At 29.9% G+C, this 19,309-nt stretch overlaps 1 protein-coding gene across 2 annotated transcripts; it reads right to left on the minus strand.

Moving 5' to 3' along the window:
- Window positions 1–641: 641 nt before the first annotated feature.
- LOC110652248 (putative 3,4-dihydroxy-2-butanone kinase) lies at window positions 642–13,385 on the minus strand. 2 transcript variants are annotated; one of them, XM_021807805.2, is made up of 20 exons: window positions 13,156–13,385; window positions 12,152–12,225; window positions 11,987–12,050; window positions 10,150–10,262; window positions 9,992–10,039; window positions 9,702–9,773; window positions 9,519–9,608; window positions 8,747–8,920; window positions 8,340–8,423; window positions 6,932–6,987; window positions 6,533–6,663; window positions 6,364–6,456; window positions 6,066–6,130; window positions 3,651–3,794; window positions 3,526–3,569; window positions 3,053–3,136; window positions 2,863–2,936; window positions 2,678–2,790; window positions 2,500–2,595; window positions 642–1,059 (listed from the first exon to the last, which is right to left on the minus strand). In XM_021807805.2, the coding sequence occupies exons 1-20, from the start codon at window positions 13,193–13,195 to the stop codon at window positions 934–936; spliced, it is 1,785 nt and encodes a 594-aa protein (XP_021663497.1). In that variant the 5' UTR covers window positions 13,196–13,385; the 3' UTR covers window positions 642–933. The 2 variants fall into 2 exon arrangements, with proteins under 2 accessions (XP_021663497.1, XP_021663498.1); XM_021807806.2 differs by lacking the exon at window positions 13,156–13,385 and having other exon boundaries at window positions 11,987–12,058; window positions 12,152–12,209.
- Window positions 13,386–19,309: the final 5,924 nt, after the last annotated feature.

Below are 19,309 nucleotides of genomic sequence, written 5' to 3' on the forward strand. Positions count from 1 at the left end.
CAAAAATAACCTTTCTTACACCCTAAATTAAGATATATTAAAAAAAAAAGTTAAAATTTGAAAAGTACAAAAAAGTTAACTTGACATCTAAAATGACATTTTTTTTATTTAAAATAATTTTAACTTTTCATTTATAAATAAATATTATCTTTATATTTATTTTATCTATCATATCTAATTTAATATTTTAAATATATTAATAATAAAAAATCATACAATATAATATAATATTATACGAATCCAAACAGGGGATAAAAGTCAGAAGAGTAGTTTCAAAGGACAGCACACAGAAAGAGTACCTCACACTTCGTAGTTTTAAGTACTACACATTTTTGCTAGATTGAAGGTGATAATAAAATAAATTAACCAAAAAAAATGGGTAATAATATATTTATAAAATTAGAATAAGGAAATTAAATATCTTTTAATTGAACAAAAAGTAATTTTGTCAAAATTTTTTTGTTCTTTCTCTAGCATGATCACAACCCTAAATTTATTGTGATTAATTTATAATTATAATATGATTATAAATAATGGATAGATTTTCAACATAAACCCATTGCAACACACAGACTAGGCTGTGAAAAGGCACACACAAAAACTCTAGGTGACAGTTTTTTAACCCCAACAACAACTGAAGCTTGGCCTAACAAGTTCTTAAATCCATTGAGATCCATCAGAGACCAACCGAAGCCAGTATTACAACCAAGATTTTGAAACACGAAATTTGAAGATTTCATTGTTCTTTGAAATTTACATTTTCCATAGAAATTTCAAAAATGAAACTTGCTCTCTCAACTTTGCACAAAATTTGCATATGCGGGAAGCCCAAGCTAGACAAACAGATTCCAATCATCACAAAAAAATTAGCTTCGTTATACCTGCAGCAGCCAAATCGAACCGTGAATTGCGAAGAGAATTAGATGCATCAGCTTATGAAGGCTCGACTTTGTTCTTGATGGCTAAAGCTGCTGCTCTGTACCATGAAGCTGCAGCCATAGCTCCAGGATCTGGAACTGAAGCAAGGATCTCTGTAGAGACATAGGTAGAGCGACCAGCCTGCATACACTATTTCATCAGATCCCCTAATATATGCAATACAATACACAAATGTGGAAGTTACATAGCAACAAGATAGCAAAATCACAGAGCAGCTGAAATATATGCTAAATCTGAGCACCAAGCACGCATAGAAGGCTAGGTAGAACAAAACACTTGGAAAAGGGAGACTTAAGGAGTGGATATAGGGTTTGGCTAAGCCAAAGCAGGGTTAAAATGTTTTCATTTTACTGTTACTACTATTTTTATTGCATATCAGTTAAATCTTTGCGGAGAGATTATGTTTTACTATCAACCCAATTCATCCCCCTCTTGCATTAATTGGTGAACCAACAGACTAGTCAAGAAAGATTTCGTAATGCTGGACTTTGCAAAAGTTGTAGCACTGAAACTGAATAAAATTCAGTAAATCATCCATGTAGCCACAACTAGATTAGGCTTAACACTCAACCAAATGGAGCATCTAATTCATACAATTATGAATTAAATAATTATAAATATATAGAGAAAAGTTCAAAAGGCACCGCATGGCTTAACGCTTAAAAGCTCAAGGGACATGAAATTTTTGCGTCATTTTAGTACCATGATGTTTCATCTATTGTCATTTTAAAACCATTTTGATTAACTCCATTAATTTTATGTTTATGTAATATTATCATATAAAATAAAATGAGAAATTGATAAATTTGTAATATTTCTAATAAGAAGTACTATTTTCTGTATGTTCTATAATTCTAAATGGTGTTTAATCTTAAAAAAAACTGTTAATGTGGCAATAATATGATGTGATGTGGCCATTCATGATACATATGTATAATGCACAAATATATTTACTATTTTATGACACATGCGCATCATAAAAGAAAAAAAAAAAACCTAATGAATCACTCAAATCTTGTTTACCCATCAACCTTAAACTTTCAACTCTTTCATTTGTTAGATAAATTAGACTCTGTGAACAAAATGTTTTCTTTACTTTAGTGAATGACCCTTTATTTGTCCTCCCTCCTTTGCAATCAATTTTTCCTCCAGGAGAAAAAAAAATAACAAAAATCAATTTTCGTAGTGGAGAAGGATGGAGGGAAAGGGGATGAGTTTCACCTTCACACCCCCCTACATCATTTTAACGCTTATAAGAATTATCACATTTGTTTTCTTAATTGCATAAGGGCTCAGAGAATTCAAGAATATTATTTCCGACTTCATTTTATGCCATGAAAACCAGAGGTGCAATTAACTAAACCCATTGTTGCTCAGTATCAACTTTGGATTGTGTCCTTTTGCATCCAAAATGGGTAGTGGAGGATACATAAAGGTAAAATATCCATGTAAATACCATCATCAGCCAGAAGCTACCTTGCATTATTCTTTTTGCATCCAGAAATGATAAGGGAAGTGCATGTCATTTGAATATCAAAATAAAATAAAAAAGAATATCACCTGTGCCTGCATGTGCCTGGTTGATTCAGCTCCAGCCAACGCTGCTTCAGATGAGAGAATAAAAGCAGTGATAGGATCATCCCCAGCAGTTAACCTCTGCTTTTTAAAGTAGATAAATTAGTATCAGAGTATAAAGCCACAAATGTGGAAACAAAAGACAATCACTCTTGCTACCAACCTCCTGAAGAACTGATGACGCTGGAATAAGTGCATCTAACAAAGTGCGATAGCCAGCACTAGCCCCACCGTACTTACTGACTGCAGCAATCGAAGCTTCAAGAACATCAGCCCCTGGTTCAAGAGAGTGCTTAAGGTCAAAGGCACATTTACTGGAAAATCATCACGTTTGGAACAAAATATTACATTGTTTTGATGTCACAACTGATTGTGAGTTTGCTTTCAACTGTGCATGAGCTGCCTTGCAAAATATATTGTATCTGTTCCAAAGAGTAAAATAAAGAGATTGATTAACTACAACTAACTGATAAAAGCAATTAAAAAAAAGAGTAACGACAAATCTCAGTCAAGTGTAGAGACAAAGCAAGTAAAATACATAATCCCACTCGTTCCTCCCATAACTCTTCTAATAGATGATCCAATTTCATTTACTGTTTCCGCAGCATCATTCAGGGGATAACTAGGAACAGAAGAAAGTGACTCAGGTGAGACAATGGAAATAGAAAACTAGACTTCAGAAAATTTAGAGAAAAAAAATAGAAGAAAAGATTTATTTAATTTTTGTGAGACACTACAGACACTGTATTATTGAAATATTCATCCTTGGTTTGGAAAGTAATTTATGAAGCATCTTTTCTTCTGCAATCATGTGCAGGAGAATCAATCGAGTATATTAGTTTGAACAATCAAGTAAAAACAAATGACAGAATAAGAATCACATGATGTTGCCCAAAATGAATAAAAAATAGTATTGTTTAATTTATCCTATATTTTCTAACAAATTTAAACCTTGGTAAAGCAATCTACCCTGATAAAGCAACAAAAATCCTCTGAATATAGAGAACTTACTACTTTTTCATGTCCTCTAGAATTGCTGTTGCACCTCTATCCATCTGCAAAAGTAGGTAAATCAGCAGTAGATCACAGGCAAGTGATTATCATAGAATCAAGAATGAATTCAAGGACAGACACACCGTTGAACCACAGTCACCATCGCCTACTTTGCTATCCCATTCATTTAAACTGTCTCTAAGATCAATAATCGCATTTGCTGCTGCCTCAATAGCCAGCTCAAGAATTTGTCCCTGTTCACTTAACTGTAGCGGCCGACCCATTGACTAATAAAAAACAAAAACGGAGAGTCAGGTTTGTCAATGCAGTCTTGCAATAATTGCTAAAACCCCCTTGAGGTTTGACCTAATATACGATTTCATCCAATTATTTGAAGAACTATTATAAACCAAAAACAAAAGATTTTTGAGGGACTAAGTCAGGATTAAAATGCAATCAAACTTTAAAATTTCAGGAACTAAATTGGAATCAAACCTTAAATAGTAAGGACAAAATATAGAAAAACTCAAAAGTATTGTAACTCAAAGACTAAGGTGTTGCATCATTAACAAACTAAAGGACCAAAGAGCCCAATTTTGAGACAATAGAGACAAAAAATAGATTAGGTCAACCTCAAGAAGTGTTAGTAAATTTTCCTAATTTTAACTAGCATAGTTTTACATTATGCAAAAGATGATGAGTATCTATTTTTAAATGTCATTACTATTCATTGTCTCATCATAAGTAGGGCCATTCTGCGGCAAAATTTTGCATAAGAAAGATCATCCAGCATAAGATCTTGTCTCCAGGAATCTATCAAACAGCCACTGACATCTACTTTGGAGGAAAAACTTCTTGCTGCCCTCTTTTAACCGTATAATAGCGTATTTAATACAACTCTGCCACAGAATAATTATATATGTAGCGTGAGCAACAACATATGTGGTGCCCCTTGATAATAAAAAAGGAATCCAAATGATCACTTTGTTAGTGTCGGGGAAGGGTCATCCACCCACACAGCATCCCCCTGCTTTTTGGAGAGACATTGTTTTCGTGACTCAAACCCATGAGCTCCCAATCACAAATCAACAACCTTGCGATTTTGCCAAGCCTTGCTTGTAAATACAATTCATTTTTTAGACGTGAAATGTAAGATAATTACTTATATGTCATTGTCACGTTGAAACGTTCAGGTTACATTCCTTTGGAGATGTGTGGCCCATGTTCATTCTCATGATCTCATCCAGCATTCTGCTTATTCTTTTTTGCTCTTAATAGTTATCCCTCAAAATTACTCTTTCATCCAAAAGTCATCAAATGATTTGTGTATTGATATAACATATACAAGATGTCAAACCCACCTATATTGAGACATCCATAAATAATACATTTTCAGAAAAGCTGTAATCTTCAACTCCTATCAAATTCCATCAGCTAAAAGTTATCAGTGGGCATAACAACCCTCATCATCAACTTATTTCCCACTTCCCATGGATCAAAGCAATATATTATTGCTTGAAACTAGATGATGATGGTGATGATGATAATGACTAAAGAATTTGAAAAACATATTTCCATTTGAAATTGAAAAATATCAATAATATAATCCTTCAATTCCTCTTTGTTCCTACATAAATTTAAGGGGAACTCTGCTGAAATAACTTAATTGGGAGGGTATCTCAATTCAAAATTAGCCTAAAATGGATGGATCCAAGAGTAAGTTCTTGCGCTTTCAGACATACAACTATATTCATGTTGGGTTATTTTAACCAACCTTGTATTCCTGTGTTACAAATTACTTTTACCATCCTCAATGGATTCTCCTATCAAATTAAGCTTGAAATCTACCCTAACACAAACTCTATCAAAATTTTATGGCATAATAATGCAGTGTAACAAATGAGTCATCAGCAATTCATCTGATACACTGATAGGGGAATGCATAAATTTCCAATTTTTCAATTTCACAACTTCAATATAATATATTACCTTTCCCAGTGTTTTTCATTAAAACTAGCATTGGATATACTTAAAAAGGCCTATCACATTGTATTTTGCAATTGGCACTCTTCTACATTCATAATTTGAGATAAAAAAGACACCTTTCACACATTCATGATGCCATTGTTACTCAAAGCAAAACTCAGAATGGTCCGGACATGCAGAAGGACCTGGATATTTAAAGCTAAACAATAAAGTATATAGCAATTTTTATTTTTAACCAGCAGGCAAGCACATCAAGTATTCTTAACTTCTAACAAATATTAACATTAAAAAAAAAAAAAAAAAAAAAAAAAAACTGTTCTGCATACATGAACAGATAGCAACACTATAAAATTGATGTACCACTGAGCTTCAGCTCCAGATGTACCAAGATTTGAGGTTTCAATTTCCCATTCAAAAATATCTTAATAGCACATCAAACCATGAAATTAGTTTTGTATACAACTAACAATAGAATAACCACAAAATCAGGGACATTAGTAGGTAATTTCTCTTGGCATATGAAAAATACCAAATCACAGATCAAGATAAGCAATAATGTATATGAAAAATACCTCATCACTCTTCGTTAAATGATTCAAGGGCAGTGGAATGGGTATCTTGGCAGGTGGTCGATTACCTGCAAATAAAGATAACTCTGAAATCAACAGCAATCACATAGCTTCTAAGGACTTCTTTGTTTGGCATTCTAAAAACTAATATATTATATTGAAAGGGTGATTTCTTTTTTCACTAGAAGAAAATAGATCAACATGGCTTACAGCATTGACAGATGATCATAGAAATCAATCTTAAGACCATAAACAAAATTTAGTATATTGCATAGAACCAATGTTCTGACACATCACAGACCGTCAACTCCAGCAGGCCAGAATGGAGCCTTAGTTGCAGCATCCAAACGATGCAAAATTGCTTCATCTGCCTTCATTATGGAAATTGAAAATCCTGAGAATAAAAGAACCCAAAGAGGTTAACAACTGCACTGTTCAGAAATAGAATGATATTTACACTAACATCAGACCTGCCATATCAAGAGAAGTCATAAATGACCCAGTATACACTCTATCAACAGCCAGTCCATGCTCCAGCTGCAACTGAGGGACTGCTTTTCCAGCTGCAATCATCAGCTCCATTACAGGAGTGGCACCAAGTCTGCAGTTAAAAGGAAAACAAAAGGGTCAACAATCAACCATTTACTCAGAACAACACCCAGATCATACACACAATTGGTTTAGAAACTGATAACAAAAATATCAGTGATTAATGACTAACAAGTTAAGAGTTTCGAATACTTAAAACATCCTCAAAAGAAAAAACCAAACCAAAATTAGGATGATTGATTCCATACATTATTTCAGTCCCCATAACCAAACAAGGTAGATTCCAATATGAAGCACAAAAGGAAAATACTTGAACATACCCATTGACCATGAGCACCACTCGATTACCACGTGTTATTGGAACATAGTTAGTTTCCTGCAACATTAAATGAAACAGAAAACAGACTATCAAATTATATTGTCAGCTGAATATTTTAGTATCTGAAGTTTGTATTCTATATGGGAGTAAGGAAGCTGATTACTGAAAAACCTTTCATAAGAGAAAGCATCATTCCACATAAAATAATACACACAAAGTTAATGATCAAGAAGACCTTTGCAAGAAAACACATATTTGTGCATACATGGAAATAGCGGTTTTGAAAAAAATATCTCAGAAATGTTGCAAAGACCTTTAGCATGCGTGGGATCAACTCAGATAGTGGCACATATTATCATTGACATTATAGTTATTAAAGGCACAAGAGACAAGATGCACTAAGGCACAAAGGGATCCTCAAGCCTTCAGTGCAAGCACAAACCTAATAGAGCTCAAGCATACAAAAATAAAATTTACAAGAAAAATTTCAAAATTAAGATTAAAAATTCATAACAACATTAAGATATTAGCACTGTTTAACCAAACTGATCAAAGTTAGCAATATTCAATTCTTCATAGCATCAATCTAAAAAAAAAAAAAATCTAACCATTAGGGGAAAAATAAAAAACAAATATAGACTTGAACAAAAATATTAACTTTTTTTAATCACTGCTTGAGATAACACTTTGAGAACTCTTATTTGTTTAATTCACTTCCCAATCCCACCTTTTTACAAACCCAAATCATTCACCTAAATTTCTACTTATTCTACTTTAAATAACCCAAAAACCAGCCTCTTATTCAGTCCTGCAAGCTGTCTGACGTCAATATGCCACTCCCACAAATTTATAGCTAAAAAGCATATCTATAAAAGGACTGCATTTCACAAAGATAACACCAATTAGCTATTATATTTCTCCTTATGGAAGATTGTCAATGGTTAAGATCCTACCATGTTGCTTCCAAGCAAAGAAAGATGCCTTTATTAGAACATCTAAATTGCATGGAAATTCCCTACATCACTCATCCCTCTTTTCAATACCATATGCCTTCTTTGAGTCATCATTATAATAGCTTGTGCGTCTCTCTCACATGAGATAAAAATCTAGATGAGGTTTTCATTCTAGTGAAAGAACCATGAGGAGACAAAATAATATAAAGAGAAACCATCATTGATAAAAATCTATAATCTATGATCATTGATAAAAATCTATAATCATTTACTTTAGCATTTTATCTTTATGACAATTTCAATATGATAAAATCATTGTTTAGAAATAAAAGAAGGATTCTCCAGTTGTCATGTATGAATTAAATACAATAAATTTTTGCTTTTCATTTTTCCCCCCTTCAGTTAATAACATGAACCTTATAGATAAATTTTAGAGGCTCAACTTTCAAGACATACCGGTGACAAGATCTGCTTAAGAACATGTGAAACAACAACCTCAACAGGCTGAAGGTCAGCCACAACAGCACCAGGTTCACCATGCTAGGAGGGCAGGACAAAACAAACAAATATTCAGATTTCGTTCATAAATGTCTATGTAGAAATTGAAATATCAGAACTGAATAGAAGCATTAAGCAGCCAAAAACAATAGTTAGCTACTAAATGAACTACATAACAATAAAAAGACTCAATTTAAAATACTCAACATATAATTTCTCTTTAATTTCTTTTCCATTTTATGACAAGATTGATAAAAAGAGTTCGACAGATAAATTTATATTTACCTCACTGAAAATTACAACAATTCAATGATATAAAGTGCACTTTGATTTTAGGAAATAGTGTCTCACTGAAAATTACTCACAATTCCAAGACCAAGTTCCATCTTTCCTGGACCCAAACGATCTGACGTAACCTGACCAGGCAGGGTGCAAACTGACAATGCAACACCCATTGTTCCAACCATTTCAGATGCACGTTTTGCTTCTGCAGCAACCTCATCAAGAGAAAGTCCAGCAGCAGCAGCAGCTCCAGCAACCTGTCTTTCACAAAGAGGAAAGAAGTTACGGGTAAGCATTTATTGTAATTAAACATTAATCAAAATTTAATTGTATAAAAAAAAGGTCTTTGTCAAACTCATCAAGTTCCTGAAGAATTAAATTGGTCATCCTAGAGCATAGCAAGCAAATAAGTAACCTAGAATTAAAAATAAAAAAAGCCTTTGCTAACAACTACATAATATGACTTGTAATTAGTTCACTTCTGTGAGTGCTGCCTGATTAACAATTTGGTTTTCCAAAATAAAGCCTAACTGCAAGGTTAAAGAAGCTTATATCCTTAATGCATAAGATGTTACAAGTTTATCACATAATTCATTCCTTTAAGCATACATGAATACAAGACAGTAAACTGGTAACCAAATGAACGCAATATTGAAGGACAATTTGACAGTAAAAGTTGTGATCATGTTAATACCTGCTGAAAATGGTAAGATAAGTAATCTAAAAACAATATTTTCAGAATAGAAACAGAAAAAACATAGGAAAGAGAATATGAAAAACTGTATCTTGTGTGAGTAAAATAAATTCCATGCCACCAATCTCTTAGTTGAGCCTGTGTGTGGGGACAGAGATTACCTTATGAACTAGAATGGTCCCTGCCAGACCTCGCCGGCCAGCTACGCCGTGAGATGGAGGTAAAGCACAATCATCTCCAACAATTACAGTCTGCAAAAGCAAAAGGTGACTTTACTTTGATTCTAATTCCACTAGCAATGAGTCCATTCAATGAAAGAAAATAAAGTTTGAACAATAATGCACCTCTACTTTATAACCTTCAGATTTTGCTTGCTCTGCAGCCAAACCAAAATTTAAGCGATCACCAGTATAATTCTGTCAACGCCCAGATTACAACACCATGAATCCAAAAAAAACTGCATGAACTAGCTTTAATTAAAGTATTAAGCAGTTCACAGAAAGGCAAAATCGTTGTTCTACACTTTATTTTCCTAGTCAAGTTTTGTTTGTTTCCTTTCTCCAAAAAGGAGCCACCATTTTCACGCCCAATATCTTTTAAATTTAATAAGAAAGCTGAGTCAGAAAAAGAATACCGTGACAATCAATAGACATCCCTTGGGACCAGTCACAGCTCGAATACCCTAAAGTTGAATTAAGTTAGAGCAAAGTCACCAAGACAAGAAAGATATACATACTTGATAGAACCATGCACATATCTTGTGAAACGAAAAATAAAATAAGGAAATTATACCGCAAGAATTGAATCAACTTGTGGAGAAGCAAAAACTTCTCCACAAATAGCAGCTGTGAGCATCCCTTCTCCAACAAATCCAGCCTGTGCAGGTTCATGTCCACTACCTCCACCTGTAGCACAAAACAGATCAATATGACGAGGACTATGCAAAACCAAATCTAATTTCAGAAATGAACCAGATTGTTTTATTCACATTATGTTAAGACCAAACAATCTGCACTTATCAAATACCCATGAATTTTGAGTCAATTAATACACAATCAGGTCTGAATGCCGGTTCCTTCTATAATGGAATAAGGGGAGGGGATAACAAAACACTAGTCCATCATCAGAAAACAGGTTCACATCTATAACAAAAACATTTTCTTTTTTTAATTTCACCCATACCTCCAGATTGTTCACCTCAAGTTTATCACCAGGAAAAAAAAAAATCTATTTGTAGTACTGTTTCCATTCTGTACTTCTCTCATTTTTTTCTTTTTTTTTTAATTTTAACTGTGTTTTTCTTTTTACATATTCTGCTTGTAATTGACAGAGTTCATTTCCCAAGCCATATATCAAATTTTATATACCCAAATGCATACACATGCATATATGTATGTGTGCAAATATATGGATAGGGATAATAACAGTGAGAGCCCAAACTTTTTGGTGGTTTTCTATTGAAGTCCCTTTTTTTTTTTTTTTTTCTTTATGTGGGGGTGTGTGTGTGCGCACGTACCTGAACAGAAAAAAAAAAATACAATCAAGTGGCCTTGTACTTTTCCAAAAATTAGAAGTGCCAACATAGAATAAAATAATATAAAATGTCTTTACTTGCCAAATTTCTGGACATATGGATTATTTTATTACAAAAAAATTTTTTGAAAAATAGGTGCCCTCATATGCCAAATCCACCTCTTCCCTTCTATTCTCCCCAACATTTCCTCTTTCTCTTGCTCTCCCTCTATCTTTCTATTTGGAGCCAAACATTATGTTTGGGAGTTTTAGTTGGATAGGAAAAGAAAGGATAGTCTCCAATTCATGGAATAGGCAAAGATATAAGGAATTAAACAATTATTCATGTAAGGATGTTTCAAGGGGTAGGTAATATTTTTAAATATTAAGGGTAAAATAGTCTTATTTAATTTCTTTTTTTTAATACTGAGGGGGAAATAACTCTTATTCCCTCAAATTTTATGAAAAGCAAAGTGGAGTTTGACAATCAAAATTTCATTATCACTATAAATAAAGATCAATAAAAGAAACTAAAAAAAAATTGAATAACCAAGGCTCAAATGAAAGCTAGATTTAAATATACACTTAAAAGAGAGTATATATTTTGAGAAGAATATACACTAAGATTTTCAATGTTTCTGAAATACCTTGATTCTTAATAAGCTACATAGTTTGAGTGAGTTGCGTGCCTTCATGTTTGTAACAAATATCACACAACCTTTTCTTTATTTTCAAAAAATTAGAATACAAAAGGCCCCTCAACACAACATACACACCAACTTCATGGACTAACACTCCAACCCAATAATGTAAACCTTCCAATCCATTACTATTTCTGGAACAATGAAAAACACCATTATGATCGATGTACATAACTAAAATTAGCACCCTTCATTTGACAGAAATTACAACATTATGTAACTGCAACTTATCAAATAAAATTTTCTCATAATCCAAAAATTATGACAATTTTCACCATTGCATATTTAAATCACAAGTCAGAGCATCAGGAAAAGGAAAAAGGATTCAAACGTTGAGTTTTGTGGCAAGCCATATAGGTTCAAAATTCCAATGCTGGAAAAGAAATGGTGTTCAAATGTTTTGCAGCGTCATAAACCTGATATAATTGCAACCTTGTCATATGTATCACTCGAAACATCAGCACGTAAAACAACCTTGACCTGTATCTCTCCATCAAAAAAAAAAAAGTCATTAACTTATTTAGATCTTGTGCACAAAAGACCCTTACTGTTAAATAAATTATTTAGCAGCAGTCAATCACCTCAGGAAAACCATCCAAGTACTGCAGGCCAGGATATGTTTCAGCTAGACCTTCAATGTACTCAGTTACCACATCTGCAATCAGGAGTTATGACAACAAAACAAAATGCTTCAACAATGTTTTATCCTCGCTACAAAAGATAAACGATAAAAGATAAAAGTACACCCTGGTTATTACCATTTCTACACTAGGGATATAACCTATTCCTATTTTGCTATAACTTACCATGGCAGCTATGCAGTACTATTTACTGATAAAAGGAGATGTGCTTACACTGGAAACCAGAACAACGCCCTAGCTGTCAGTATAGAGCATAGAATATTATCACAAAGGAATTTCATTCATTGCTATATTCCCCTCTTCCAAAGAAAAAAAAGCCAGAAAATAACCATGAAAAGTATGATTGGAGGACACTAAGACCCACTCCAGTCTCGCACATATTCAGGAAGTGATAATACCCCCAATTTTTTTTTTGGTCAAAAAATTTCCTGGATTTTTCATTTAATGAACCCTATAATACCAAGGAAGAATGCTGAAATAGTCAAAACCTTTGATTGAATTCATGCAATTTCTCTTTGTTTTCAGAATATCTGTGATGAAAAATTGCATGCAGTCACAGGAGATTATAAAAGCATCCATGCGCATTAGGACATAAAATCTCAAGCACCAATGGCAATCTTTGATCAATATAGGCTAGAAGGTACATAAATTAATAATCAACCAGACACCAAAATGGTACAAGCTTTATTAACATGCTTATTATAAGATACTTAAATGAGCCGTATTAGATACTTTACATCAAATATGGCACCGACTCGATTGGAGAAGAAATGTTAGGCAAATGAATAATCAACTGAATCAGAGCTTTCAATTAACATCAAATATGGCACCGAAGACATAAGTAAAAAGGAGAAATTCTACTTTCCAGGAAACCAAACAAACTGACGAATATAACCATAAAAACCAAAGTAAAGGAAAAAAAAAATGTGTAAGAAAATGCGAACCATTTGGGTTATTGATCAGTTTCTTCTCTTGAAAAGCCATGAAAACAACGTAGCTTCAGCGATCGAAGAGGGCGAAGAAGGAGCAGAAACTTCTGCAGTTGCGAATTTTCATGAAACCCAGATTTGGTTGATTCTGGTAATTTGAATTGCAGAGAAACACTGGAGTAAGAGAGCTCTTTGTCTCTCTCCTCTGTCGATAGAGAAATATTTCCTTGTTAGCGACTTTGCAAGTTTGCGTTAACTGCTACTTTGTTTTGTCCGGACAAGAAATGTTTTACAAAATGACGAGAAATTCCTCGCTTTTTTCACTAATTTACTTCTCATGTGGATCACTTTAGAGCCCAATCCAGGCCCAAACATTGATTTCCTAGACTTTTATTTTTAATATCAATTTTGAATAAATGCCTCTTTCCTCATCTCCTATTAGAGGAAAATTACAAAAAAAAAGTGCTTTGATTTTCCCAATGTTTGGGTGGAGTAATTGATAAATATAACTATTAATAGCATTTAGTATGAGATTAATAATAAATATTTATTATTTTTATTAATATTATTTAAATATTTAAGATATATTCGATAATATTAATTCTTTTAATAATTATTAATTATTTTAATAGCCGTCAATTATTTTATTAACTATTAGTTATTAGATATTAGCCGTTAGTAATTAATAGTTTATATAACTATTAAAATAGAAGTGTTTGATAAAAATAGCGGTTAAATATAAAAATAGTGATAAAATCTTATTGACCTCAGTTAAAACGTTCTCTCAATCTCTAAAATTAGGAGAGATAGCTTTTCATGAACCACTCTCTCAATCTGTAAAAGTTAGTACAAATAATATATCATCAAATAGTATAAATAAAAGAAGCAGTGCTTTAACTCTAGTCAAAGTACTAAATGCTACCTTAAAAATTATTATCGACTATAGTCTTAAAAAATAATAAATTAACTTTCCACCTCATTAATATTTATACTTTTTTATAATTAAATGTTAACTTGAGTTTAGATTAATAATTACGCTTTCTTAAAATTTAAAACTTATAAGAATAATATTTAACCCTTAATTTTTTAACTTTCTATCAAGCACATCCTTAAATTTTTTTAAAAGTTGTTTAAAGCTATAACTGAAGATTGAAATTTTCAATTGTCAGTTTTTAGTTTAATGACAATTGCTAATTGTCAATATTTAATCACTTATTGTCAATAACTGATTGCAACCTTTATATATATATATTTTATAGTTATGCTATCTTCAAATATTGACTTCATTTTAATTGACTTATACAGAGTGGTAAATTTTAATCCAACTCTTTAATTTGATTTAAATTTATTCAATCTAAAGTGACTTGTAATCCATTTTAGAGCTATGCATGGTTTTTTAGGAAATCAAATCGAATTAAAAAATCAAATCGAATTGACTGGAATCGTATTAAATCGTTATTTTTTTAATACTTTGATTCAGTTCTTATTTTTCATTAAAAATCAAACCGAAATCATACCATATACATATTTTTTCTATTTTTGTTAGATATATTATATACTTCCAATATAATTATATATGTATATATAATTATAAACTAAATACAGCTTAATATTATATTTTATTTCTCTCTATATATTTTTAATAATTTTAATTATAAATATATTAAATTATCTTATAATTCTTAATTATAAATGTACTATTATATCATATGTATGTTAATTCTTAATTATATTTGTGTCTTATATCTAAATATTATATAATTAATAAATAGTTAAATTATATATTATATGATATACTTATACTATTATATTATATTATATATTTAGTCATAAATTATATATGCACCTTATAGTTAAATATTATATAATTTAGAATATGCTAATAATCTAAAACTTAAATATTAATTAAGTATGACTTTTTAAGGAAATAATTACATAAAATTATTTTAAGAACTGAGAATCAAACGGCAATGGTGCCAAACCGAATCAGAACCGAAAATCGCACCGAACTGGAACCAAAACAATGAAGAATCGAACTAAAATTATACCAAAATTTTGATTCAATTCTGATTCCGAGGCAGACCCTGAAATGAACTGAAACCATACAACCCGAATTCATTTTAATCAATACAAAATTTAAAATCATATAAATTCAATTAAACTGTAAAATTAGGGATCAACTCAATGATTTGTGTGATTTGATTTAAAGTCCGATCAATTTGAATTATATTTCGAAAATTAAGTAAAAATATAATTATTTTTTAAAGAAAATTTATTTTAATCCAAAATGATTGGCAACTTAAAATTCAAATTTCTTTAAAAACCAATGAAATAACTTATAATTTAGAAAAAAATAATTCTAATCTAAATCCACTCAATCTAATCATTTGACACCTCTCTAACTTTAACATTTACCTCAATAATTTTAACTTAAATTTTCTCCCATTGAAAAAAAAAAAATATATATATATATATATATATATATATATATATATATATATATATATATATATATATATATATATTTTGCAATACTAATTGAAACATGCATCACTCTACTTGGCAATTTAATCAAACATTGTTTCCCTAAAAAAAATTAATAGTGAAAATCAAATACCTCTCTCCTTATCTCCTACTAGATAGTTTTTTTTTAGTTTAAAAAATATATTTTATAATTTAAAACATTCTTAATAGACAAAATTTTCTTTTTTCCTTAAAAAAAAATTCATTTTTGTAATTTTTTTGTTAGTTATAAAACATACACACACAGATTAATGATGGAAATAAATCACTATTAAAATTATGGCAATTTTAATAGAGTCATTATTCCTATATAACCTACACTCGCACATAGTCCACAACCGATGTGAAATCTCAAAGGACCAGTCCTCTAGCAGATGAGTTTGTTTCAGTTTTTTCGCTATAGACTCATGTACATTGACTCTCTCCTTGACTTTTTATCTTTTTTTTTTTTTGTCAAAGATAGAATACACATATATATGGATTAGTAACGAGAGTAGACCACCGTTAAAATCATGACAATTTTAACAGAGTTTTTGTTCCTATTAGAGGTGGATGGTTCCGATTCAGTTCGAGGTTTGCCTAGGAACAAGAACCAAACTGAAATTTTGATAAGTTCCTATTCGGTTCTTCATTATTTCAATTATAAATTGATACAATTCTTAGTTCTTCAATTCTGATTCAATTTGATACAATTTCAGTTCAGTTTTCGATTCTTAAAATAATTTTATATAATATGTCATATAATATATTTTTTAGCTATTTTTAAATTATGTAATCTTTAATTATGGTGTATAGATAATTTAAAATTAAATACATTATATAATATAATAGTATAAATATAGTATATAATATATATTTTAATTATTTATTAATTATGTAATATTTAATTATAAGATATAAATATAATTAAGAATTAACATATATATATATAAAATATAATAGTACATTTATAATTGAAAATTATAAGGTAATTAATATATTTATAACTAAAATTATTAAAAAATATAGAGAAATGAAATATAATATTAGATTGTATTTAGTTCATAATTATATATACAAATGTAAATATATATAATTATATTGAAAGTATATTATATATCTAAAAAATATTAAAAAATATATGCATTAATTTAGTTTTTGGCTCGATTCCTATTTATTACTGTTTTGGTTCGATTCTTAATGAAGAACTAGAACTGAATTAAAATATTAAAAAATTTTCATTTTGATACTGCCATTACAAGAAATTAAAAAAATAGCTACTAAATTTACCGACTAAATATAATAATATTTAGTCGATAATTTTAGTTACCGACTAATTACCAACTAACTTTGAAATGAACAATAATTAATTATCGCTATCAATTACCGACTAATTTATTTTTTGTCAGTAATTATCTACTAAATATATAGTCGATAATATGAAAAATATAGTCAGTAATTTTATCGCCGAACCTTAACGTAGGAAGGGAGTTAGCTACTTTTTGCCAATTAAAATTAAGTCAATAATTACCTACTAAAATAATAGTCGGTAATATGCAAATGTTAGTCTGTAATTTTATCGTCGAACCTTATTTTAGAAAGGGAGTTAGCTAATTTTTATCGACAGATATTTAGTTGATAATTACCTACTGAGGATATAGTCGGTAATATATAAAATTTAATCAGTAATTTTGTCATCAAACTTTATAGTGAAATGAAAGTTAACTATTAATTACCTACTAGATGTTAGTCGGTAATTACCTACTAAAACTATAGTTGCTAATGTGTAAATTTTAGTCGGCAATTACCTAGGTATTATATAGTCGATACTATGTAAAAATTTAATCAGTAAAGAAAGGAATTACCTATTATTTACTAACTTAAATTTAGTCAATAATTTTTAACTAAATATTTAATATTACTAATTATAATTTATTTAATCAATTTGAGTTCAGTATCCTATTTATTATATAACCTACATTTATACACGCTTTACATGAGAAATTCAAAGGACCCATTTTTATCAATTTAGTATTCTATAATGGCACTATCATATAATCATTTAATCCTTTAGTGAAATGCTGTCGTGACAATATAGGGTTTATACGTAAAATATTGTCACATCAACATTCCGTTAACAAATTAAAAATAGTGCAGTGCAATGGTCTAAATCATATATCGTACCAATTTAATAAAAATAAAAATTTTATCCTTTAAATGATAATACCTTAAACAAAATGATACATTTTTTAATTTTTTTAATACAATAACTTATTTTTGTAATACATAATATCTTACATCTATACTTTTATCCTTATTTAAAAATTAAAATTTTATAAAAATTTAATTCAATTAATTTTCATATTTAAAAAATCTAACATGCGAAATAATTTAATTTTTGTAACTTAAAAAATATATTTTAAAAGAAATATAAATCATACCAAAAATAACATGATTGTACGAGAATTGAACTAAATTTTTATTCTTGTAATATATATTTTTTTCAAATGAAACCTTATAAAAAATTTCAATATACTAAATAAAGAAAACAAATCAAGAAACGACACAACACTCCCCTTCCTGTAGGATGAGAATTGGGAAGGTTTTTCAATTAATGAACAAATTTTGTTGAAACCAAAAAGGATGGAGCTCAAGAATACTCAATTATTAACAAAATGGGCACATTATAAATGTAAAAAGAGAACATTTATACTATTATACTACCTCTAATGAATGTGTTAAAGAAGAGAATAGGATGCATTATTGAGATATAAAGAGTAATTAGGTGCTAATGCCCTATATATAATCCTAATCAATATTGTATTTTTTTTTAGTTATTGATAGGAGAGAGTTGTGGATATGACATAAACGTACTAAATGGACAAAAGTTGTTGGAGGATTGGAAGGGAATATTTGACTTGAGAGGTCCAATTTTTACAAGTGCTTGTGGATTGGAGGTTTGCTATGCCCACCCTATCACTATGAAAGCAAACAAAACCCCCTTACATTCATTTCTCTGGGTCCCTCTTATTAATCAACATGGCATTCAGTTATATATATATATATATATATATATATATATATATATATATATATATATATATATATATATCTTTGTGTGTGAACGAGCGAGCATTTATTTATTTTTATTGTAGTTTGAATTTGAGACCTAGTAATCTTAGAGATGATACAATATCATTGAACTCAATGATAAATGTAGCTTTATAATAAAGAGTCAATTGACTTTTTTTTTTTTGTTAAAAAATTTTTTTATATATGTGTATATTTATCTAAGTTAATTAGTTATAAATTCAATTATTAAATTTTTTTTATGAAATCCAAAATAAAAAAATATAATAACATTTTTCAACTGACGTAATGTAATTTTATCAAGGGTTAATATCAATTGATAAATGACTTTAGCTAGAGAGATGTATTTGACAGCATTAATTCTTGATAATTTTCAAGATATTAGATCTTATTGACTACCATAGTAAGATATTAATATTATATTTTTAACAATATTTTATTATTTAATTTTTATATATTAACCCTAAATATACTTTTTTTAATTTGTCTCTGGCTGAACTATAATTCATTGACATATTAAGGGTTTATTTAATAATATTGTAAAATACACCTCTATAAATATATTTATTGAAAATAT

Source organism: Hevea brasiliensis, chromosome 13, assembly GCF_030052815.1.
Source record: "Hevea brasiliensis isolate MT/VB/25A 57/8 chromosome 13, ASM3005281v1, whole genome shotgun sequence".
In the NCBI taxonomy this organism is placed as follows: Eukaryota; Viridiplantae; Streptophyta; class Magnoliopsida; order Malpighiales; family Euphorbiaceae; genus Hevea; species Hevea brasiliensis.